General features: G+C 49.4%; 1 protein-coding gene across 1 annotated transcript in view; it reads right to left on the bottom strand.

The window, feature by feature from the left end:
* Positions 1-1,736: 1,736 nt before the first annotated feature.
* The window catches only part of CLSTN2 (calsyntenin 2), a 554,129-nt gene continuing 529,798 nt past the window's right edge, over positions 1,737-26,067 (bottom strand). Inside the window, exons 11-17 of the mRNA XM_070433507.1 lie at positions 24,054-24,202; positions 21,944-22,143; positions 18,239-18,409; positions 17,651-17,796; positions 17,402-17,525; positions 14,238-14,422; positions 1,737-12,250 (exon numbers count right to left, since the gene is read on the bottom strand). Coding sequence (XP_070289608.1) covers positions 12,059-12,250; positions 14,238-14,422; positions 17,402-17,525; positions 17,651-17,796; positions 18,239-18,409; positions 21,944-22,143; positions 24,054-24,202 — 1,167 coding nt within the window. The 3' untranslated portion in view covers positions 1,737-12,058. The remainder of the gene's footprint in view (positions 12,251-14,237; positions 14,423-17,401; positions 17,526-17,650; positions 17,797-18,238; positions 18,410-21,943; positions 22,144-24,053; positions 24,203-26,067) is intronic.

The raw sequence follows: 26,067 nt of genomic DNA, 5'->3' as shown, positions 1-26,067 counted from the left end.
CAGTATTTGGAAAATCACCTCCGTGAAGGGTTCTGGGCTCTGCCACTCACCAGCCTTGTGACCCCAACAGGAAACCTAGCTTCCCTGGAACTCATTCATTTATGAAACGGGATAAAGATGCTTTCTTCATGGTGTTGAAGGAAGGATTAGAGATCCAGCACCAATGTTCAGCAATCCTTGTACATCTCTCTGCCCTTTCTATTTCCCCTCTTTCTGAAAATGTCCCTATTGAGGAGAAAAGGAGGAGTCCACCCATGAGAATGTTGTGGAGGCTAGACCCCAGAACCACTGAATGAATGAATGAATGAATGAATGAGTGGATGAAGCAAGGGCTGATCCATTGCTAGGGCGTGTTGGAAGAGGATTGGTCTTAGTTGTGGTGACAGTAATTATTTAGTATATGTCTAAAGGGTTATGTTTTATGGAAATTACTTCATTTAATTATCCTAAGAGTCCTTTAAGGAAGGTACCGTTGTTACCATTTTATAAATGAGGAAATGAAAGCTCAGGGAGGTTGTCACACAGTGGAGCTATGACTAGTAGTGGTTTTATTAAAGTATCATGAAAATAGAAGACCACAGATATATACTAGTATGTGTGTATAGGAGTATTTACAGAGGTGTGTGTGTGTGTGTGTGTGTGTGTGTGTGTGGTGTTTATCTTAGTCCCAAGAAAACAGTAGACACTCAGGACATTATTGTACAGTACCTGAATGACTGTAAATGTTGGTGGTAATTAGAAGGGTAAAGTGAGATAAGTGAAGGGTAGAACAGGAATGAAGGTTTGACAATGTAGCCTTGAGGAAGGGATTTCAAGGTTAATACACAGCTCCTGGGACTACTTTTTGTTGTTTAGGGAAGAGAGAAGTGGGCAAGGGCTCCGAGCAAGTCAGAAAGCTATGCTCTTGGACCCTGGGAGTCTAGGCTATGGGCCTGTGTCCAGTGAAGGTGCTGGTGAGGTTTGTAGTCTCTACAATGTGGCCGCACTGTGTCAGCACCCAGAGCTCTCCCTCTGAAAGGTTTCCAAGTAGCCCCGTAGTTATAATAATCCCGGGACTCACAGAATATAGGCGTTTGCTTTTGGACTGATCTGAAGTGGGCTGTCTAGAGTGGCTATATGGGTAAAAAATCTGAGCAACCCTGAACTTTGGCATTCTGTAGCCTAGGATTATTTTCTTAGCCTCTCTGTGCTTTTTCTCATTTGTAAACGAGATATAAATCTAATATGACTGTTGCAGGATTAAAATAAAATACTGCACATAACACACAGCGTAGTTCCAGGCACCTAGTTACTAAATAAAGTGCATGTTATCAATAATGATTCGCACGACAAAGGGAAGGCCAGTATGGAGGAGCAGGAAGGAATGGGCTGGAGAGAAACACAGCCACTCGGTCCCATTTGCCCTCCACATCGCCCAGCTCCTCTGCGTCTCATCTTCTTCATGTTTTGCCAACTTCAGGCACAATAACTACCCACTTTAGGGATTAATCAAGACCGCACACATAGAGCTGAAGCCCTTTGTAGGTGCAAAACAAACACATTAGGAGTGTCTTTGTATTGGTCTCCAGTTACACTGCTTCGGAGTTCAGCTCTGAGTGTACCGGGTGCCCTGATAGGGGCCAACTTTCCATGTCACCCCCCAACCCAGAGTCCTAGAGAATGTTGACTGGCCAAAGCCGTTCTCATCATCTCACGTCATCAAATATGCTGAAGAATAAAAACTCTCAGAGGTCATCTTTACTGTGAAACTCTAAAATCATATTTATTCACCAATTCACAGAAAGTGTCGGAATGACCACCAACATGAATCAGTTTGTAGGCATTTACAAGCCAAGGCTGAAAATAAATATCTGTCTGTGTTGAATAGCATTTAACAAATTACTTGGAAACAGCAAGAATCTTAATTGTTAGAAAGTTAAAGTTTGAGATTCCAACAAGGGTAAGATCACAGTTATGGGAAGAAGCCCAGCAGGTTCCCGTGATGGTGGTTATTTCTTCCTATATCTTTATGTACATACACTCTTAGCGGCCCTCACTCTGCATCAGCCTGAGTTGGACAGGGCAGCTCACTAGGCAGGGGCGGGTGCTGAGGGTGTGGGCAGGGAGAGGGCATTTTCTGTGGTCTGCTGGCACTGGGCAACCTCTTTCATGGGACAAGGTGGCAAGTGCTCTCCTGAAGTTAGAGTCAACATTCCGTAAATGTGGACAGTCCTTCTAACAAGATGTCCCAGAGTTGGCATTGCATCACACACACACACACACACACACACACACACACACACACACACACACATGCAATAGTATAGTTGGCAAATGAACGCATTTTCTGGACTAAAATGATTCACTCTCTGAGGAAGTGGAAGTGCTCAGAAATGTGACATGTGCCAGGTACACACTGGCCCACCCCCAGCCACTGCGGAGCCACTCTGGCCAGACCCGCAGTAATTGCCCAGATGGTAACAGTGTTTGGAGGTGATTCTGCAAAATGAGGCTGCTGGTCCTTCTTCGCTGCAGTATCAACACCTCAGAGCCTCAGAGAGAGAAGGCTTGCCTCCTTATCTCGGACCTTTCTCACACACATTGTGGTTGGCAGCTGGGGATAAACAGCCGATCAAGACTTCTAAATGGTGGTGGCATCTCAGGGGAGAAGGCAAGGGCTGAGAGAGGAAACCAGGGACCTGTTAGACTGGCTGAGCTCAGGACCTTTACATTTAGTTGCAGAATTGTGCCTGAAGTTAGCAAAACTCAACAGCATTTCATCAGGGAATGGCAGAGGTGATGGAAGGGAAACCCTCAGCCTGGCTCCCTGTAGAAACAGCTTGTTGGGTGTGATGCAGATGTGGTCTAAGTGGTGTGAACCCACTGTGTGCAATGTCCTGTCACTGCTCACTAACAGCTGGCTGGACACTTCACCAAATCTGTGAGTCACAGAGGCTGGTCCTCAGCCAGCTCATGGTGATCAGGGGAGGGGATGTGGCCGAGCTTCTCTGTGGCTCACTTAACTTAGGGTCTGATGATACTATTGAATATCTACCAAGTGGTGACAAGCTGGACCTTCAATTTCCAAATGCTTACCAAGCTCCTACTATGTGCCAGGCACTGTTCCCAGAGCTTTGAGAGCTAAAAGTAGACAACAACAATATGAAAAAGTATCCCATCCAAACCAGTGCTTCTAAAGAATTTAAACTTTGTTGGGACCATTGACATCTTCATTCTATATCTTACTTATTTCTCCACTATATATGCACATGACACATATATTTCGCTGTCTTTAGTCTACTTGTCTCTAATAATTTATATTTAATACATTAACTAATATTCCAAACAAAGCACCACCAAGTCACTCCAAATATGACCTTACCGACATTATAATGTCCGTGCCAATAACATACCAATTCTAATATCTACAAATTTCTTTGAAAACAACCAACTTCTACATGCACTTTCTTTTCTAAACTCACCAACTTGTTTTCTTCAATCTCCTCCCAAGCCTGTCCAGCTCAGGGCACCAGACACCTGTTTTGGAAGCCACCAAGGTCAGCTTGGAAGCAATCAGGTGGCTTGATCCATCATGACCATTTCACTTAGAACTGAAATCATCTTCCTACAGCTCTGACTTCAGAAGCAGTTGATTTGACCACCTCTGTGGTCACATCACCAGACACACCCCAAAGTCTGCTGACACTTAGATGCAACTTTCAAATTGGAGCGGTGCTCTGGTTTCCTGGCTGAGGTGGGGTTCTGGTTACTCTCACTCCTTTCCAGCCTCACGTTCCCTCTCCAACTCTGGGTCACCTCCATCTTTCTTTTCTTGCTTTTCTGCAAGTCTAATTTCCTGACCTCCAAAAAGCTTTCACCTTGTTTCTACCACTTGAAGTTTACTAGTGACAATGAACATGACCGATTCTTAATCCCGCATATCAGCTGCTCCTTTGCAGTTGAGAAAGGGCGCTTGGGGGTGGGGGTGGGTTCCATTTTGACCAAGATCAATGCACTTTTGTGTCCAGGGGTGATGTGCACAGTATGTTCATGTCTGTGACCCAGAGACACAAGCAGAGCCTCTCATCTCCCAAAGGCAGATGCCTCCTCATCCCTTCCCTCCCTTCTCCACACAGGGACTGGAGTCTGTAGCTGAGACTTGGGGTTGGTTCTCTGCTTTTACACAAAGATACAACCTATGGGCTCATATACGATAGCTCTTTCTGTTGGAGAAAGGAACCCTCAACATTTGTGGTGTGTGTGTGTGTGTGTGTGTGCGCGCGCGCGCACATGCACGCATTTCCCATTTCTGCTCTGAAATGATCAGAAAAAAGGGTCTGGGCAGCAGAGATGCATTTTCATTTCAAGATAAAAGCAAGCAGACATTAAGGCTGACATGTTTCTGTTGCCTGTGATTAATATACACCGTCTGCATTTTGGCTCTTGGCACGTCTGTTGTCCTCTTTTCATTAGTCTACTGGGAATTGAGCTTCACCTTGATGAATCTCCTCTGCAGAGAATCTGATGGGAGGGATTGGAGAGCAGCACAGGGCCGGGGTCACTAACAGATGGAGGCTTTCTCTCAGTCGGGATGCTGCCCATGGCTGACAGGGCACAGCAAGTGTGCTCATCAAGGCCCATCAACCCTTGCTCCTTGCTCAGGGGCTTCTTTCACTGGTCATAGTTGGGAGGGTCACTCTCCCAACACCCCAACTCCTGTACCTTTCCCATTTGTTTGCAGGATTATCTTCCACCCACTGCCCTTCTACTCCTCCTCCATCTGATTTCATAAAGGACCTCGACTTACGCATTAGGAGAAAAGATGAAGGCATCTTTCTGCATTGGAGCATCTTAATTTTTCAAACCCTGTCCATTCACTGAGGTCAAGGGATCCCTGGAATTCCATGTACTTCAGCGTGTATTGAGCACATGCTATGGGTCAGGTGCCATGCTAGACACCAGGGTGCTGTGATAGAGGAGTCAGTCTTGCCTTGAGGAAGGGGCCTGTGCAGCAGAGGAGGCAGGAGTTGGGGAGTCACATTTGCCTCATACCACCATGAGTTCCACGGGTGCCGTCAGACACCCCTCAGGTTCCTGAGACAGTTGTGGTTCCATTTCATTCAACTGAAAATTCTAGTGGAGTAGGTCCCTGCCTCTGGAAATGTCACCTTGGGGGTGCAGAGGTACCAGCTCCTCTCTGCTCCTTGGGAGGGGAGGGACTAGTGGTGTTGGGACATGGTTCTTTGCACATTTCTGACATGTAAGTGGCTGATATGGTCTGTCAGTGACTCACCATGCATGTCTCACCTGTGCCCAGCCTTCCAAGTAAATGTCCTCTCACTACCCACTCACTCCATCTGGTGTCCTGGCTGGGTCTGAGCTCCTCACCCTCGGTCCATACATCTCCCTGTTTTACCTGACTACACGGGTCCAGGAGGCCGACCAGAACAGGGCCCATCCTGCTCCCAGCTCTAGCAAAGGGCTCTCCATCCACTGCCTGACATCCATCCCTCGTCCTTTAGTCCCACAGCAGGCTTTCTGCAACAAATGACTAACCTCAGGGAAACACATAAAATTGCCTTAAGATCTTGGGGAAAATAATGTTTCTTTGGAGAATTCACAGAGGCCAGGCTGTGAGGAAGAAGCTCTTCTGGATCGAAGTGGCATGAAGCAGCACTCTACCTGCCCCTCTAGGTTTTCCCAAGCTCTCTCACCAGCAACTGGCAAGCCCTAGTCTTTGTCGCATATTCTAATCTCATAGAGATGTGTTAGTATGATCTCTGTGGTCTTATTTAATCAGAAGCTGTTTTCCAAGCTGGGCTGGAAAATGGAGGTGTCCTTAAGGGCATGCGGGAGGACTCAGCAAGGCGACTGCTGAGAGGACCAGGAATGTGTCTCTGGAGGGAATTGGGCTTCTTAGGAAGTAGACATAGCAGGGGACGCTTTCCAAGGCCATATGCCTGGGCTCTTTCTCAGCCCCCCTTGTTGCCCAGTTCTTCCACCCCAAGGCCCAGCGCCCCAGTCCTCTGACTCCCAGTCTCAGAAATCCTCATACGAGGACAGATTCTATACCACAGTCGGTTGTAAATGACTGATTGAGCACCAACTAGTTCTCCCAAAGGCTTGTGGAGCTTCCTAGTTTAAAGCATAAATCAAAAAACTAAATCAATAATTGGTCGACCTTGGGTATCTGATCAGTGGGAAAAGGGGCATTGGCAGAGTCTGGTCTTAGAAATTCAAGTGCCAAGACCGATTGTCTGTAGGGAAGGCTGCAAGCTTGTTTTTCATTTTGGTTTTCTACTTTCAGTAGGAAGAGTGACTGCCCTTCCAAGAGAAGCCATTTATTTCCTCCCGATTTAGTTAGTGCCTGGGTGATGCTGCTGCATGCCCAGTCCCGTCACACACGGAGCAGCACTGCAGCAACCTGCAGTGTCCTTAGGTGACCATGCCCAGTCTGCCAGGCTCCAGCAGCACAGAGAGCAGTTCTGGCAACGCAGGGTCATTGCTGCAGCTTCATTGTTCCCCTAAAGTGCAGCCCTTGAGGAGGGACCTGGGTAGCAGCTCCTTAGGGATGGGTGGCCTCACGACAGCCTTGCCAGGAGGAAAGGGGCCAGACCAGCAGGAAGCGGGTCCTGCCTGAGGGGAGGCGTGGAACTGGGACTAGGACCAGGGTTCTGTGAAACCCCCGCCTCCGGAAGCGTGCCCTGAAGCCTGGCAGGCCCCTCTCCTCACCACACTAGTGGTTGAGCGTTTTATCTTGCTAACGGTCCTCTCCTCCCAAAGCCAGCTTAAGTCACTCTCCTCATCCTCTGTGTCAGTGGTCCTCAAACCTTAGTGGGCATCAGAACCTGGGAGCTCGTTAAAACTCGGATGGCTGGGCCCCACCCCGGAATTTCTGACTCAGTAGGTCTTAGGTGGAGCTGATGCTGCCATCCAGGCACGCACTTTCAGAGCCTCTGCTCCACAGGGTCCAGTGTGAACCCCCAAAAGGTCCTCGGGAGTCGGGTCCTATTTTCCTCCTCAGCTACAATGTGGGGACTCAGAGGTGCTCCCTCGTGTCAGGTGGCTTCGTGGCCTTGGGTGTTGCCAGCCCTGGACCTGGTCACCCTTCCTAATTTCCGCCTAGTGTCACTGACTCTCAGCCAGGTTATTTCAGCCCCATGAATGAGTCTGAAACACAGGGGGCAGCATGGCCTGCTTCCCCGGGGAGCGCCTCAGCTGGCCCAGCGATGTGCGTCAGGGCTCCCAGCATTACACTGACCACCTGACTTTGGAGAATGGCCAAAGCAAGTTACCCCACCTGGTCCAACCCCCAACTTCTGTCCCCAACAGTCCCTCCCGACTCCCCCTAGACAGCCCCTAACACTGCAAAGGAAACGTCCCAACAGCTTGCAAGACCAGGAGCTCCTTATGGGCAGAGCCATGCCTAACTCTTCCTCTCTTCCTCTGTCTGGCACAGGGCCTGGCACACCCCGGGTGCCCAGCGAGGATTTGCTGAATTACATGGAGCATAGCTGCAAACACAGAATCCCATCTGTTCACTGATGGCTCACAGGCAATGCGGGAGAGCTTTCTGCAGTGCTGGTGGAGGTAAGTTCTTCTGTCTCTTTTTATCTCCCTGGGAAAGTCAAGAGTGGCTTCAAATCCACAGCCCTGGCAAAGCCAACTGTCCTTTGCAGCTGGTGCCAAAAGGAAAGTTAGAGCAAGACCCTTAAAGCAGGCACAGAATACATTTATGAAGGAAAGCAAACAAAGACCTGGAGCTGAAGGTGCTGGAGCCGACCTCACACTTTCGTTGCTCATTTCCTTTGCCTAAAGCTGGGCAAGGGAAAGTAGTTCCATGAAAACTAAATTGTGCCCAGGGCTTTGGCTTGTCAGCCTCGATCAACATCTGAGGCAGATAGAGATCGTGTGCTGCCGGGAAGCCCACCAGAGTACCCTGCAGGAGGCTTTGAGGGTCTCCCAGAGGCCTGAGGATGATCTTACTTGAAAAGCATCTACTTTGCACTGGTCAATCCTTTCAAAGAATTAGACCCATTCCTTCACTTTTTTAAAAAAAGTGATGTGGCTCATTTAAACGAGGGATGGTTAAGAAGCCCTTCTTTTCTTCCTCTTGCTAATATTGAACCATAGAGCCAAGAAGACTGTTATTTTGAAGTGTGCTGGGTCGGGCTCTCTACTGATTACATCCCTATTGATTCAAACAGTCACAAGTCTTTAGAATCACTTTTAGAGCGATGGCGTGAGCTGGGCTGAAATGGAAATCAGCCTGAGATAACGAACACTCGAACACTCCGCTTAGAAGTCAGGATGGGCTGCGTCTTGCAGAGAAGGCCGTGAGCCTGGGAGTTAGCCCTCAGCTCAGTGGTAAGTCAGTGCCTGGACCCAGGGCCTTCAGCTCAAATGCTCACCTGCATTTGAGTCAATTCAACAAGTAACATGTGTTTTTTTGCTTTCATTTTCTTTAGGACAGACTTTTAAGACAGCATAAGTAGACACCGTGGTGTTGTCTGTGGTTCCTTTTAGAGGCAAAGACCACTGAGTAGTTTAAGGGATGGTCTAAGATAGCCATTTCCACACACGCAGGGTGGGCGCTCACTACGCCCCAAGGGCCAAAGCTGGCCACCTTATCGTTTTTATATGGCCCGTGGGCTCAGGAAAGTTTTTCCAATTTTAAATGGTTGAAAATAATAATCAAAAGAACAATAAAATGTCGTGACATGTGAAAATAATATGAATTAAATTTTCCTGAATTTTCAGTGTTCATAAAAGTTATTTTTGGAATGTGTTCATAGTCATTTGTTTAAGCAAAGTCTGTGGCTGGTTTCATGCTACAAGGACGGGGGGAATACTTGCAACAGAGACCACATGGCTTGCAAACCCCTAAATATTCCCTTTCTGGCTCTTTACAGATAAAGCTTGCGGAGCGCTGCCATCCGTGTTACGTACAGGAGAGGAGAAAGAACACTGCTCCCCACCGGGAGCCTGCTCCCTGGAGGGTCCCGGTGCTCAGGTACCGCCTTGCTACTTGCAGATATGTGGCCTATGCCTGCTGGACGGGGTTGAGTACATTCAGGAAAGTGATGGGGAAGAAGGTCTCACTGAAGTCACATGTTTGTTATGTAGATGAATTTGGGCTTTGGTCAGATTTATAGCCTTTGATTACACCTACTAGAATATAGTATGTACTTTTAGCATTCTTTAAGACAGGTGGCCAGCTCCTTGCTTGCTTTACTCCACTAGGGCAATACATTCTGTGCTGGCCTTTTTTCTCTCAACCTCTTACCCCTCCTCCTCTTCCTCCCTGTCACCTGAACCATTGGAGAAGTATCATTAGCCTCTCTATTTTCAAGCTTCAGAGAGCAGAACTTGATGGTGGAATTGGAAAGACAAGCAATGGGCTGGCCAAACCAGTCAGCTGTTCCTCCTGGGTTCAAAGCTGAATCTGCCACTGTTGACATTGGATGAGAGGTCACAGCGTGTCCAGGTCATCTGGGAGTTTGGTTCCAGGGTGCCAGCATATAGAGACTGGAAAATGCTGGGTTGACCATGACCTTTTCCACTTGTGGATAGAGTATCTGGGGAGGGCAAGTGGCATTACTCGCCACTCACCTGGATAATCCCTGACACTTCTGTTGCTTTTCCATAACCGCCCCTTCCTGTTCTCACCAGTGATGAGTAGGGTGCTGGGGACATGACAAATGGCCTTTGACCCAGCAGCACCATTTCTAATGCCTCCTCTCTGAACTGGCGCAGAGTGTGACTTTTCTCAGCAGGCGTTGACAGAAAGGACTTTGATGGCCTGTTGTTTCTCTGCATGTAAGTCTAGCTCATGACTCTGCTCCTAGCCAAGTGCCACGTTCCCTTGCTCTCTCCCCCAGAGATTTGACATGTCCCAGACCGCTCACTCGGCCATGAATGAGCGACACAGCCACCTGGAGACGGGGGTAATGTGAGGACTACGCAGTCCTACAGGTTTTCTCCCTGTAGATGTGTGGACACAGCAGGGGAGAAAAGGCTATTTGGTTGGGAGAATTCACAAAGGTGTCTCTTTGCAGTCAATGAATATGAAACCCCAAACTCCTGCCAGCGTTTTTCCCTAAGGGAAAAATAAGAGCACTGGTTGAGTTTGTGGACGTGTCCCTCTTGTTCCTGTGACTTCTCTCCCTCCCTCTGCCTCTGCCTCTTGTATCATTTCCATGTCCTTTAGTTGTACTCTGCCACCATCAAGTCCTCTGAGGCCCAGGGGCTTCTCTTATTCCGCTCCATTCCTTCCCACTGCTGCTGGGCGAGTGCTCAGCACATAGTAGGTCCTCAGCAATGCCAGTTTGCTGGGTAAAGATGAGCAGACGTAGAATCAGGGTGGTGGGCACTGGACCTAGAGTGGAAAGTGGGGAGTCCAGTCTAGTCTATCTCTCTGAATGACTCTAAGCAAGATGCTGGAATCTCCGAACCTCTGTTTACTCACAATGGAAATGTGCCTGACAGCAGAGGCCACAGAATCATTGCGAGGCTCAGAGGAAGGAACAGATGCAAAAAGCACTTTAGGCGATGGAAAGGGCTGCATAAAGGATGTTTTCTGGAATCAGGGGTTGCAAAGGCTTACGGTGGGTCCTTACTGGGTGAAGGTCAGATGAGAGGACATTGACATAAGCTTCAGGAGCTCTGTTTCAACTGGGGGGGAGGGGGCATGTTAGAACTTTTGAATCTGAATGCCACTGTGACAAGGGACCTGCGCCTGTACCAAGCCAATATGGAGTGGGCTGGAGGAGACTGGGAGGACAGGGACAGATCACATATTCGAGGACAAAGCCTGAGACGTCCGAGCCTCGCGGACGTCCTCTAATGGCCCTAATTCTTGCCTGCTATTCTCTTGGCCACAAAAGATCCCAGACCAGTTACTATAGCAACAGTTTTCCCCACAAGGTGTCCATGTTAGGAGGGAGATGGAAGAGATTTCCTTATTTAAAAAAAGAAATAAATTAGGTTTTCAGTTATATTTGCCCTCCACCCAAAGTGCTGCTCCTTTTTTTTTTTTTAATGGAAAGAAAATGAAGCAGCTGTTATAGCAAATGTTTCTAATTCCTAGCAGTTAAATTTTCATACTTTTGCTTTAGACTTGATGCAGTTCACGCTTATTCTAATACATCCAAGAGGAATGTGTTTTCCTAAGAGGCAAACCAGTGTAACATAGGGGATGAGGATCCTAAGACTGGGTGGCGAGAGCCTTGTCCATCTGGGGCTGCCTTGTCTCCCAGATCTGTGTCCACCATGAAGCCCAATGGTGGTGCCCCGTCAGCCCTTCCTTCTGATCCCTGGCTGCAGGCTTTTCACAGACGTCGGCCTGTGTGGAATGCTTCCTGGATCCCATGGTTTCATGGGGTGGGAGCCCCATCAGGGAAGTCATGTGGGTCTCAGCGGCTGCCCAGGCAGGCAGACTCAGAGAGCATTGGCTGGGACCAGGCCTGCGGTGGCCCAGGTTTTGGACTTTGCTTATACGCTTATATGGTCTCAGAAAGGTCAAAGGGAAAGGCTCTGCAAAATGGGGAGCGTGTGTGTGTGCATGAGTGTGGAGCCTCTCCCTGTGAATTTAGTTCCCGCCTCAGCAAGGACTTCCCTTTAAAGTGCTGAGGACCAAGATCTCAGGTGTGTGAAGTCCAACCACTCTGCCTGAAGGAAGAGTCAGGTAAGGAGAACCCGCTGGTCTGTGTGGAGAGACAACTGAGTTTGGTGCACACAGTGAGTTGGAACCCCAAGGTCTTGGGGACACGGAGCCCAGGGAGGTGACTGCAGAGAAGAGCAAAGGCAGAACTCTGCAGGCGGGCTGACAGGACCAGGGGCAGGAGCAGTGGGCGTGGCAGGACAGTCCACCCCGAAGTCCCCACTGAGGATGAGGCTGGGCTTCCTGGAACCAGCCCAGGGCTGGGGCACGGGAGTGCCCACGCATGAAGGGCGGGTTCCAGGAGACTGGGGAAGGCCTGCCCAGAGTGTCATTGAAATCGGAGGCGACAGTGATAGACTCACATACATTAGCTGTGGCTTACAAAAGGGACAGTGGGCGGGAACAGAAGGAGGGGCGCTAGTAGGGGAGGGTGGAGTCATCCCACTCCAGCTGGGCTTGCCTGGCCCCGCTCTGCCCTTGTCTGCCCCTGCCCACCCCTCCCTCCACCTCCTCCTCGTCGCTGGCATCTGAGTCGCTGCTGCTGGAGCTGATGTCTTCTTCCACTTCCTCCTCCGTCTCATCTTCCCTGTGTCCTGGTGCTTCGTGTTTCTGGGAGTTGGGAAGAGAAGGGAAATGCTGGTCAGGGCCTGTGGAGAGGCCACGTGTAGGGCCCCTTGGCATCCCTTCCGCTTAATGCTGACCCGTGGGCCTGGAAGGGAGGTCCTCTGGTGAAAGGTAGAGCTGAGGGCCGAGGACACAGACAAGAAAGAGCAGCTAATTCCAGGCCACGAAGTCAAGGTGAGGCGTGTGTTTTAGACTCTGGACATTTAAGCCAGTTCCACACGTCACTTTGTGAGGCTTTCAGGCCCACGTTTGTTTTCTGGCATTACTGGGCCTGTTGACATGAGCTGGCCAAGTCCTCAGCGTCTGCTTCTCAGTGAGAGGATGGCGGTTCGGCTTGTCCTTCTTTCTCAGGTAGGAATGTATGTCTCCAGGAGCAGGAGGTGATCTGAGCCAAGACTCAGGTGTATTGCCCTTCAAAAGTGTTCCTCTGGGAGGGACAAAGTTCACGGTCCTCATTTTTCATGTTTGGCCCTCACCCTCTGAGTCCCTAGTCCAGTGATGGCGAACCGGTGACACTCGAACTCATTTTTTTGGTTGATTTTTCTTTGTTAAATGGCATTTAAATATATAAAATAAATATCAAAAATATAAGTCTTTGTTTTACTATGGTTGCAAATATCAAAAAATTTCTATATGTGACACGGCACCAGAGTTAAGTTAGGGTTTTTCAAAATGCTGACACGTTGAGCTCAAAAGGTTCGCCATCACTGCCTAGTCCCATCTCTGCTGCCCCCAGTTTTTGTGATTCTAGCCAAGTCTTTCTGGATTTATGCTTTGATGAACCGGCCGTAAAAGACATGTGCCCCTCCTTGGCCACATGCCATCTCTGGAGTGTCTTCACTTCCACCATTGCCTCCCCCAAATCCTACCCATTCTTCAAGGCCTCCCTTAAGCTAGCCTCCTCCAAGAAGTCTTCCCTGAACCTCCAGCCCCCTCGGCTCTCGTTACTCAGGCTTCACTGACTGCTGGCATCACCAGGTTAGCCTTGGGAAGGCACATGCTGGTTTGGTACTGAGACTGATCCACGATTGGTGGCTATTTCCCACACCTAGGGCTCAGCTCTTCCGGGGTGGAGATGCTGGCGTCTCCACAGTGGCGGTTCAGCATGACCCACTGCACGCGCTGAGCTACATCGACTGGGAGGCTTTAAAATCAGAGCATAAGGCCAGTTGAGGGGGACACTGAGGATGAGGCTTGGATAAGCTTTTCATGTCTCAGTGGCTCCCTGCTTTGTTCCTCTTGGCTCTATCTCCACTCAGTACCCATGGGCAGACTAACGGGCAAGATGCCATGGCTTCCCTTGATACTCATACACCCAGAGCAGGGGCTTTGGACATTCATGGATGGGTTCTGGGGTCTGCTGGCTAACTGGCAAGATCTGAACGTTAGAATCCGGCAACATGGAGTCTGAAAATGGCATCGCCACTGCCAGCTATGGGGGTGTGAGCACTTCCCTCTCCGAGTCGGTTTGCGCCTTGGCAGATGAGGGTGATGACTCCGACTTCACAGGTGGCTGGAAGATTGAGTGAGATGCGCATAGAGAGCACGCTGTGCAGTGTCTGGCATAATGGGGGGCTCGATAAATGGCAGCTATTAATGTTGTATTTCTGTTTTAACCTATTCTGAGCCTTTAAATGAGCTCTGCAGGCAGCATGGAGCAAAGCCATTTAATTTGCACTGTTAATTAATCAAAAATTCAATACTGAGTCCCTAAGTGTTAGCTCCCAGCTAAATCTAACGGAGGTGGCAACCGATAGACACCACATGGCTGCTCGCCTTCAGAAATGTCTGGTTCTGCTTGCAGGGTGAGAGCAATTCACACGTTTTCAACCAGTGAGTGCAGCTGATGGGAAAGGATGGTCCGTTCAGGTTGAGGGGGCTGGGTAAGGCGGGGCAGGGCTTCTGGCACAAGAAAGATAGAGGGTGGAGGGGAAGCATCCTAGTGAAGCTCCCGCCCTGGTGTGCGGATTACCTCCATGGGGTTGACTGTGATAGTGAGCGCAGAGTCGTCCCAGTCCATCTCGACCTCCTTGGCAGCCTCGGTCTCCTGGGTGAAGTGCTGGTGCGCGACCCGGACCCGGTGCACGCCCATGGCCACCACGAACACTAGCATGCACACGGAGATGATGACGACCACCGTGGCAATGCTCGGGACCACTGGAATGAGGAAGGAATCCGCGTGACTTGGAGGACTCGCTCGCTCTAGGTCACCATGGAGCCTGCGTGAAACACCCATGCAGAGGCTAAAATCTGCCCTCCCCCTTTCCAGCTGTAGAACTCGGGGTCAGCACCTTTCTCTGTCTGGGCTTCCCATTCATCATCCAAATGATGGGCTTAATAATTCCTATCCCAGGGGTAGTTGTGAGGAGCAAATGAAATGATCTATGTGCACTTCCACATAGGCACATGGTAGGCACTCAATAAATGCAAGTTCGTTTCTAGCTCTTGCTTTCCCCCTCAAAGTATAGGACAGCGCTCACTGAGAGCAGGTACTATGGAGTTTAGCAGGAACAACACAGGAGTAATACAATATGGCAAGTGCTGGGACAGAGTACAGGTAGGGGACTTCGCAGTGTGGTGCACACGTGTATGTATGTGAGCATATGTAAGGGGTTCAAGGAAAGCCTCATACAGGATGTGGCTTTGAGTTGGACCTAAAAGGACTTGCAGAGCCAAGATGATGGCGTAGGTAAATGCCTGTTCTCGCCACCTCCTACACCACATCAAAATTACAACTAACAGAGACAGAAGCATCGATGAGACCGTGGTTCTCAACCTTGGCTGCACATTAGAATCACCCAGGAATCTTTTTAAAATCCTGATTTCTGGGCCTCATCCTCCGGAAATTCCGTTTCTTTGTTACTAATGTTGTGGCCTCACCCCATAACAAAGAAACAGAATTTCCGGAGGATGAGGCCCAGAAATCAGGATTTTAAAAAGATTCCCAGGTGATTCTAACGTGCAGCCCAGGTTGAGAACCACTGGATCAGACCATCAAACCTCAGAGGGAAGGTAGGGGAAGGTGGGGATAAGGGGGAGAGATCAACCAAGGACTTATAGGCAAGTATATAGGCCTAGCCAATGAACACAGACAACAGGGGGTTGGGGGTAATGTGGGGATAAGGACACATATGTAATAACTTAATAAATTAAAAAAAATTACAACTAAAATACAGAACAATCATTCAGAACCATCTGAAAGCTGGCTGAATGAAAATACTACAACTAGAGAAGTAAAGAAGAAAGCACATTGAGACTGGTAGAAGGGGCGGAGGCGAGGAACGGGCTGGTCCCTCACCCATGTGTGCCGGGAGGAAGATCAACTCTGTGGAGGCCGCCTGTGAGGAGCAAGGGGTCCCAGCACCACACCAGCCAACCAGCCCAGGGTCTCAGAGCTGGGAAGAGAAGTCCTCAAAACTACAGGCTGTAAAAACCAGCAGGGATTGGGGCTCAGTGACACAGAGGCTGCTGAAGACCCAGCTGTTCCTTTTAAAGGCCGATGCAGGAATGTACTTGGACTCATGCCCTCTGAGCTCTAGCACTGGGCTCTGGGGGACCCAGATACATACGAGGAGGAACTGGATAGTCTGGCATCGGGGCAGGAACTCGGGGCGGCTTTCTCCCAGACAGGGGTGCCCACAGGGGTCTTTGTTTGTGCTGGGACCTCTCTGGTCCCAGAGCTGACTGTCAGCCATATCGGAGTCGCCATCAGCTTGGCCCACACTGGGAATTCCCAGGAATCCCACTCCACCCAATTTGCAGCCACACCCAAGCTGTTTGCAGCAGCTTTTCCATAAGAATGGCCTGTCCTGGCTCAGGCTTCAGACTTTGCTAAAATCTCTCAAGCTGCAGCTGGTGACAGTGTGCCCCAAACCTATCAATCAAGATCCGGCACTAGCACCAACCTGCCTTCCTTCACAGCTGGGCCTCACCTGGGCACCTCCAAGCCCAATACAAATAGCAAATAGCAGTTGTCTGAAAATCCCTCTGTAGCTTTTGCTGGGGGCCCCCAGGCAGTGGCTGACTTTGCACCACCCTGGAGGCCCTAGAACCAGTGTACCCAGTGGACAGCTTCAGACTATAGCATATTACAACTCTACACATCCATAAGCAACACACTCAAGAGACAGACTCAATGAGCACCAGAGCCCCACTGAAGCAAGTCCTGCTCCATAGGGGTGTTTCCTGCATAGCAGCTCTCCCACTGTAGTCGCAGCTGGTCCTCACAGCCAATTAGCCTGGAGGTCAACTCCTCCCAGTGATGCCAACAGCAATCAAGGCTCAACTACAAGACTGTGCACACAGCTCACACAGGGGTGTACCTAGAGTGCCCGGCTCAGGTGACTAGGGAGACTGAGCCACTGAGCCCTACAGGACACCTCCACACAAGGGCAGAAGGGAGTGGCGAGAAATATTCAACATAATGAACAGCAAGGACCTAATACCAAGATTACCCAGCAAAACTCTCATTTAGAATTGAGGGTCAGATAAAGAACTTCATAAACAAAAAGCTAAAGGAGTTCATCACCACCAAACCAGTATTATATGACATGTTGAAGGGTATTCTTTAAGAAGAGGAAGAAGAAGAGATTTAAAAAAGTATGAATAAAATGTCAACAAACACATGGCTATTAACAATTGAATCTTAAAATAAATGAACAAGTAATTTAATGAACAAAATAAACTGGTGAATAAAATAGAATCAGAGGCCTGGAACAGACTGACAAATCTCAGAGGGAAGGGGAGGGAGGTTGGGGCGGGATCCTACCTATGGACACAGACAGGTGGTGGGGAAGGCCTGGGGTAGGGCGGAAACCAGGTGGAGGGGGGACAATGAGAAAAAGGGGGACATCTGTAATACTCTCAACAATAAAGATTAAAAAATAAAAGGATTTGCAAAATTTTACCCCAGCCCTTGGTACTAACCCCTGTTATTACATATTGTCTGTAACTTGTTTATCTGACCAGTTCCCTTTGGAGGCTGTGTGAGTGCCTCAGAGCCAGGGTCCACAGCTTCCCCATTATCGGGTCCCTCCCTCAGGTCTGGGCACCCAGGCCTGTGTACCCCAAATGTCTTTTTAGTGGATGGTCTTGAGTTACCTGTTGTCCTGAGGTCCCTCCTGCCAGGTGACGTACCTGAGCTACGCTGGATGCTAGCCTGGGACTCGGGGTGGTGGACGGACTGGAGGAAGGGAGGCTGCACGATGAGGTGGTTGACGTGCTCATTGTCTGAGACTCTGACCTCATGGAGGAGGCTGACCTGGGCGAGGAGGGGGAGGGGCTGTTGACCAGTGGCAGGTGGGCCAGTGGCCGCAGTCCTCCCGGATACATGAGGGAAAGAACGGATGAGCCTGGGCTTCCCTTACCACCGCAGGGCACACTCACCTCCAAGTTGAACTCGTTGCTGGTGTAGCGCCCGTTGAGTTCTGAGCATTTTATCCTGAACCGCCGGGACTCGAGCGAAGCCGGACGCCAGTTGCGGTAGCGGATGTGACGTAGCACCTGCTCATAGCGGCTCATGGAGCCCACACCTGCCAAGAGACCACACCTGTCTCCAACAGGCAGAGGAGGAGACGGGGAGACAGGCTGCAGCTGCTGGGGCTGGTCCGTCTCCTGAATTTGGCCAGGCCGAGAGCTTGAGATGTTTAGGGGCAGACAACGTATTGAAGCAAAAGTTCTAAGGAGCTAATGAAATGGACCCACAGGATTTCCACAGACAGTGGGCTCTGACCACAATGTGTGGCCGCAACTTGCCAAATGTTGCTATAATACCTGTTTCTACAGGAGATTCTCCCAATAGTGGGGATGTGGTCCAGCTTCTCAAGATGCTGGAGTAGCTCACAAAGGAAGGGCCAGAAGCCCATGCTCTGTGGTCAAGGGCCCCCACCTGACACCATCATGGGGATGGAGTGCTTCCCTGGACCAGGCCACTGTAGGAGGAGACCACCAGGAGAAGGGGCTGGGCGTGCTTACCGTAGATGGAGTAGCCTGCAGTGGAGTTGGTGGCGTCGAGGTGGCGCTGATGGAGCTCACTGTGGTTAAGCTCCAAGCACTCCTGTCTTGGGTCCAAGTCCCCTCCCAGCACCAAAATGTCACAGAAATCCAAGTTGTGAAGCATTTCTTCTAAGACTGCTGATTTGGGGGCTGCGGGGAGACCAACACCAGGGAAACAGGCGTGAGGACCACTCAGGCAACGGAGGAAGATTAGGCATCGTCTCCTTCCTCTGTGACTGCACTCCAGGTGAGGGCTGGGTCAGAAGAGGCTGTGTAGCCCTAGGTACCACCTCCGCTGCCGGGATGGAAGTCCAGCAGCTCCTGAGGTTGGGCAGCATGAGTTTGTGTGTAGACAGGAATACAGTAGTCAAGATATGAATTTGAATGCCAGTGCTGCGACTGAGAAGCTGTGCAGTGTTGGAGAAATACCTGCCCCTCAATTCCCTCACCTGTAAAGAGGGCAAGGATCTTGAGAGGGTTGAAACAGTGTCTGGCACATAGTAGGTGCTCAATAAGCAACAGCTCTCATTTGAGGCCAGAGTGAAGCACCCCTTCCCCATTCGCACATGCAGCTTTCTCCAGGTGGTCGTGGTGTGTATCTGTTGCCCCCAGTAGACTCTGAGGTCCTCAGGGGCAGAAGCACTTTTATGATGAGCCCTCAGTACCCAGCCCAGGCCCGGGCATGGAGCAGCATTGCTACACATGGCTCGAATGGAGCGAAACTGTTACTGTGGTTAAATGCTTAGGTAAATTGGCCCTGATTGATTATTTTGGGCCCTAAATTTCCCAAGGGTATGTCTGAGCATTTGAATGCTGGGCAGGCTGGCAGTACTAACTTAAAACCTCACCTTGAAATGAAAGTGATTGGAATGTACGGAGTGATTGCTACATACCAGGCACTATGCAAATGAAATCCTAACAGACATTGGAAGGGGTTGCTGTTGTTATTCCATGTTACTGATGGGAAATGGAAGGTCTGAGGGGTAGAGTGCATTACATAGGATCACACAGATAGTAGGGGAGGAGCTGGACAGAAACCATGACTTTCTGACTCCACAGTTGGTAAGCTCTTCACCTCTGGGCCAATAGTCTCCAAATGTTTTTGATCTTGCAGCTTGTTCGTGGAAATGTGTGAAGTGAGATCATTGAAATAAGTGTACTTATTTATTTATGAAGACTAATATACTTTGTGCATTATAAAACATTTATAAAAATAGAAATTAAAAAGGATTCACTAAAGATGAGAGAATTATGTTAAATAAGTATTTTTTTTTGTGATATCAAAAGTATCTTTCCCTCTCCCTAGATAGCTGTTATTATAAGCACTTTCAGATGCTTAATTTTTAAATGCTTGCCAATCTCAATGGCTTCACGTATCATCAGCAAAATCTAAAAGCACATTAATATACACTTAAGCCAGGCCAATGTGCCTCAGAGGTTGAGCATTGACCTATGAACCAGGAGGTTATGGTTCGATTCCCGGTCAGGGCACATATCTGGGTTGTGGGCTCGATCCCCAATGTGGGGAGTGCAGGAGGCAGCCAATCAATGATTCTCTCTCATCATTGATGTTTCTATCTCCCTCTCTCCCTCTCCCTTCCTCTCTGAAATAAATAAAAATATATTAAAAACAAACAAAATATACATTTAAGACAAGGTCTATCATTAGCAATGGTTCCTGTGTATCTCTATTTCAAATGGTCTTCTCCTGGTTTCTGGGCTTTTTCTGCCAGCTTCCCATCAGGTTGGGTTAGGCCAGGGCATCCTTGCTCCACCTCCCCATGTGGCTGACTGATGGCTCGCCCTGGGTAGGGGGCCATTTTCTCACTGTTCCCTTGTGCTTGCATGTGGGTAGTATGTTCCATCTGCACTTTCCTTGATTCCCACTGTGCTGAAGAGACTGTGTGGGCTCAGGGACTCGGAGCTGAATCAGCCATGGCCGAGCCCTCGTGGAGCTCCTGGGGGCATTTAGTAAACATGGCAAAAGTTGTGTGCTAGAGGTTTCCTTAAACCAGCATCGCCAACCTTGCAGAACAGCGGCTGGCGACTGCTAAAGTGCAGCACTGGTGGGTGGGGGTACAGAGCAGGAGACCTGGCCCAGGCTGGGGTCGGGGTGGTGGTGGAGGAAGCCTTCTGGAGGGGGTGTGGGAGGCCGAGATGTTTGCCAGCCTTAATGAGGATGGCGCGAGAGGAGCCTTCCAGGCAGAGGGCAGAGAAAGAGCAAACATATGAACTGACACGGAAATGTGTGTGTGAGAGAGGGGGGCCATGCAAGGGGGAGGAAACAGGACAGAGAGTGGGTCAATGGGGGCAGTGGATGCTAGAGTGGGTCTTTCAGGCCTAGTGGCAAATGCCATTAGCCTGCTTGTGTAAGGCACCACGATAATGACTATTCTAACAATAGGAGTACATTTTTAAAAGTACGAATATAGGTCTTGGGCACTTGGCCCTGTGCTCTGCATGCATCTCTCATAAACAGAAGGTAAGATGGGGACCCAGACAATTGCTTTCCCCTGCCTTGCCCATGTGTTGCTATCAGGCCTAGCAAATCCAGCTGCTCTCAGTGATGGCCTGAGACCACTGAGGTCAGAGGCCCTTTTCTGTCTGATTTTAGGCACAAATAAGATGAAGGGGGAAGGTCACTGACTTAATGCACCTTGGAGTGTAACTAGGGAACTGCCCTGCCTGACAGGCGGTAAAACTCCATCTGTTTTGTAAGCTAAGAAGGCTGCTTTGTGAACCCCCACCGCCCCATTGGCTAGGGGCCAGGGTGGCTTAAGGCAACAGGTAATGAGGATTAGTGCAGAAGCAGCCCCTTCGGACTTGGGCCCACTGGCACCCAAACATCATTAGCAGCCGCCTTTGGAGAGGGAGGGGGCAGCAAAGGACAATTTTCAAAGGGGTGTTTCCTGTAGATCTGAACCCCAGATCTCCCCCTCTCTCCCTCCTCTTTCTTTTCCCTGCCTCCCTCCACCTCCCTCAAGCCAGCAGCACATCCTGTAGCTGTTTTGCAACTAAGTGTTTCTCCCTGGCAGATAATGCCAATTACCTACTTTCACTGAACAGCCCTTCCAATAATGAAACCGTTGGAAGGAGCAACTGGGAAGTTTCCTGAGAGCTCAGCTCAGAGTAATATTGCAAACAAGTCTTTTGCTTGTATATATTAGGAGGCAGTTATGTGTTTTTCTCTGTGCTTCTTTCACTTTTCCTCTGATCATCAAAATAATCGTACTCACTACAGAACATTCTGCAGTTGCCGACAATTGAAGGGGAGCAGAACCCCCGGCCCCCAGGCTTCTCCAAGCGAGCATGTCACTGTTAGTTTAAGGCGTGTTTCCCTTTGGGCACTTTCCTGTGTTACGTTTTCCTTTATGTGGTTAAGATCAGTCTATGCATAGATACTCTGTAATTTGCATCCTGTTTTATGTCACTTACCATTTAGCATAAATGCCTTTCCTCCAACAACACAGCACATATGTGGAGGTAGATGACTCCTGAGCCATTCATTCCCCTCCTGTATTTATCTGTGTTGTTGCCAGGTGGGGTTGCTTGTTTTGCTATTGTAACTACCTTGCTATGAGGTACCATACTGTTGTCCTGAAGTGAGATTCGATGTGGCTGTGAGAACTTAAGGCCCACTGCCCACAACCCAGGATGCACCGGTACCTGTGGGCTTCAAGTCACCTGGGGCCTCGGCTTTGGCGAAGGTGCTCACGATCTTGATGTCAGGGAAGAGGGTCACGCCTCGGGCACTTTGGAATTGGGCGGCGGGTCTCCAGAGGCGGTCCGTGCCGTGGAGGGTGATCTGGGGCTCCATGGCCTGCAGCACCATCACGTAGGCGTCCATGTCGGGGATGCTGATGCACACGTCCTCTCCAAAGCACCTGGGAAGCACATGATGGAACCACCCATCATGCATCCATGAGCAGGGATGCAGACACCTCCTCCCGTCCCCCCCCCCCCCCCCCCGCCCCCGCTTCCCCCCCGCCAAACCATCCTGATTGCCTGCAAGGCTCCAGGATGGCAGCAGACATTTAAGTTTAAAGAAGCATTATAGTCAAAACGACTAGCAATCTAGGGACTTAATAAGATTGGCTCCTGGGAGAAATGGGAATCTTCTATCCCAGCAACAAGTAACCATGAAACCTTTAATTATCCTTTAACAAAGTAATCAATGGCAGCATTAATTAGATAGCAACTGCTTGTCTTGTGCATTAGGAGTTGGTAAGCAAATTGTTGTCTAACTGGTTGGTTACAGCCATCTTATTGAGACTGCAGGGCTACACTCTCCTGCCACCTCCCGTCTGTGATCTCTGAGGATATCACACAAGCGCACCTGTTCCAGATGTGCCAGCGGAGCGCCACTGTAACCACGTGTATTTCCCTGATACACACAGAATACCCAGGGGGCAGAATGGTGTGGTGACAGGAGCAAAGCCCGGGAAATTAGACAAGGGTCCCTGGCCTGGCTGCCCCTCCTGGGCTGGGTGACTCTGAGCACAGTGCTCAACCCCCGGGAACCTCAGCTTCTGCATCTATAGAATGGGAATGATGTTAGAATAATCCACTGTTCTTCACCTATAGAACAATTAATTACTTATAACAGGAAGGATGAAATGTGACAACTTATAGTGAGAAGCGGACCAGAGCCTGCATCATGGTTGGAGCTCAGTCAATGTTGACAGACTTGATGCCCTCCTATGACCTGGTCAGGTGCGTGTGCCATTGGCATCTCTGCTGGGCATCTCGGCCAAGCCCGAGGCTACAATGGGTAGCCCAGGCGGACGCTCTGGGAATACTGGGCAGGCTCCAGCTGTGGCAGCCATCATCCGCCTCCCCTGGGAAGCCCCCAAGGAAAGGGTAAGCTGGGTGGATCCCATGTCGAGCTCCCGTCTTCTCTGGGTGCATGAGGTGTGGGAATGGTGATGGGTTCCTGGTCCCAGTTTTCTTTGGCCTTTGCTGCTCCAAACCCCAGTTCACAGAGGACACCCCTCCCCTTGCCAGTTTAAGGAAACTTGGTTCTAGAGCTGGAGACTGGCCAGTCTGGTCCCTCTTCACGGTAAAGTGAGGCTGACTTGGAGGTGCCCAGTCCCTACCCCAGGCCTCCAGGGAGGGCCTTTGGAGAGGATGCGGGAGCCCGTCCATCCATAGGACTATTGAACATAATTGCTGTCTGTGGGCTTTATCTTGGCACCTCTCCCAGACCCCAGCAACGGGCAATCAGCAAATCCCATTTCCCTCCCTTGCTCCTGTCTTTCTGGGTCCCTCTCCTGGCTCCAGGTACCAGGAGATACCCTTTCACCTCCCAGGAATTTTTCTGGGGTCCCCTTTCTAGCCGTCTGTGCAGCTGCTGTGGCTAAAAGTGATTGACAGGTGAGTAAGGGAGTTATCCACAGGCTTCAGTAACAGTCTCATCTCCTTAAATTACCTCCGCTCCCTGGGGACAAGAGCGTGCCTTCTCTTCCTCTCGCACACTCATGCTATTTAGGAGCGCTTCAAGGCTGGGCTCCTTAATTTAATGAGTATACATTGGTCAAGCACCTACTACATACCATATGCTGTACCCTTAAATGACACCACTTCTGAGAATTTATAGAAAAACAGTGCCTGCCAGGCTTCTCAGTTGGCAAAACAGAATATTTTCTTTAAGAAGAAAACAGGAGAATAAAGATCTACGGGGGCCTCCTCAGAGGGATGGCAGAGAAGCTGGGGACGGCTGAGAGAGGTGAGTCCTGTTTTGCAGGGGGACCATCCCGCTGCCTCAGCCGGGCCCAGGCCGCTGGCCTCCACTCACTGGACTTTGGATGAGACTTTGAGGCGCCGCACACCCGCGGTGGGGAACTGCCTGGAGTTGATGTAGGAGACCTTCTTCAGGGCTCGGTTGATGTTCCCGATGTCGTCACCTTCCATCACCAGGACGGACTGCGAGGGGTTGAAGTGATACTGGAAAACAGGAGAGAATGACCACAGTGTACCCAGTCCCATGGAGACTCCGTCTCGATGAAGAGGCCACGGAGGCCAGCACAGGCATCTCCAAAGTGTCTGCCTGTGCAACAGTTGTGTGCACAGGCGACTGTTCTAACCCTCGAGCCACTCTAGGAACTGCTATTAATAAGATGTCAGGATCGTATCTGTGGGTTCAGATTATGTTTCCAATGCTCGTGTGATGGGAAAGAAGGACATGAATATGTTTTTATGTACCTACCTTGCAATAGTTATTTATTATTTGAATAGATACTATATCCACCTGGTTCAAATGGACGTATGTGCTAAGTGAAAGTGTCCATCTTATGTCTATCTCCTATCGACCACCTTCTCCAAGCTCATCCCACAGGTAACCACGGTTTACTAACTTCTTAGCGACAAATCCCATTCTTGTTCATAAAGAGTTGCCCCCCTTCCTGGCGAGAGGCTTATCCATGCCTGACCTATTGTCAACAGGCTTGATCATGTGACTTACAGCCCCCTTCCCTGCTGGATATATATTTTTTGCCCTGTTGCACTTAGCAGTGGTCAAGTGACTTGCTTGGCCACCAAAATGTGGGCAGAGGATTGTCTGGTTGATACCCAGGTGGGAGATTTAGTAGCCAGTTCATGGTTTACTGTGTCATTTTCCCTCTGCCAGGAAACCCGCACAGTTCCCTCAGGGGCTGGTCCTTTAGCCTGGGTCTCACAGGGAGGGTGCTATGAATCAGAGCTACAGCCCATCCATAATGGACATGCGATGGGAACAATAAAAAAATAGTTGTTATGTAAGCCACCGAAAAATCATAAGTCATTTGGTACTGCAGCATAACCTAGCCTATCCTGACAAATTATCCTTATGAATATCTAATCAATGAATATTGATTTCCATTATTCTCTTTTCTTAAGGGTAACTTCTTTACATACTATGCATAATACTATACCTTTGCTTTTTTTCATCTAGCTTATATCTTGCAACTCTTTCTGTAAGCTTCCTTATTCTTTTATATGGCCGTATAGTATTTTTTAATATCAATAAATTAGTTATTAACCATTCTCCTTATATGACATTTGGGTTGTTTTTTTAATTTTTACCTAACAATGCCACAATGAATAGCCTTGTACACATAACATTTTATAAATGTGTAAATATATCTGTAGAGTTATTCCCTACAAATGAAATTGCTAGATCAAGGAGTATATGCATTTAAATTTTGACAAATGTTGCCAAATCCCCCCTGGCTAGGGATTATAGCAATATGCACGCCCTCTCACAGTGTGTGAGAACGCCTCTTTTCTCAAAGCCTCAACAGAGCATGCTGTCAGACTTTGGGACTTTTGCCAATCTGGTAGGTGATATACATACCATCTTAGTGTAGTTTAAGTTTGCATTTTTCTTACCATGAAGGAGACTGAGTATGTTTCCTGGGCCTAAAGAAAAATCTATCCATTTGAGCTTTTCTCTGAGATGACTTGTATGTCTTTATAAGAGTTCCTTGTTCTGTGCCCGGCCATGATGAGAGGTGGTGTCTCATGAACACTATGGTGACACTGATGCATGTATGTCCCTTGTGTTGTGGCCCCTACCCATCTGACAGCTTCAACTCTGTCTCCGTCACCTGCATTCGAACGTTTCACGGTTCCCTCCTGAGGCTGCCTCGTCTTCCCTCATCCAGGTCCCCAGGAGGCTCCGACAGTGCTCCTGACGTGGTAGCATAATTATCCTAGTGCAGTGACCGTGAGCTCAGCGAGCCTTATCCCTGAATACCAGAACCTATGCCTAGTGCCTTGTAAGCCCCTGCTGGGTGAATGGGTGAGCGGTCCCCTCCAGCCTACGTTTTACT

This window comes from Myotis yumanensis, unplaced genomic scaffold, assembly GCF_028538775.1.
Source record: "Myotis yumanensis isolate MYYU_CA2020_CCGP unplaced genomic scaffold, mMyoYum1.0.hap1 SCAF_14, whole genome shotgun sequence".
Classification (NCBI taxonomy): Eukaryota; Metazoa; Chordata; class Mammalia; order Chiroptera; family Vespertilionidae; genus Myotis; species Myotis yumanensis.
This window is presented reverse-complemented; position numbering and strand designations above follow the sequence as displayed.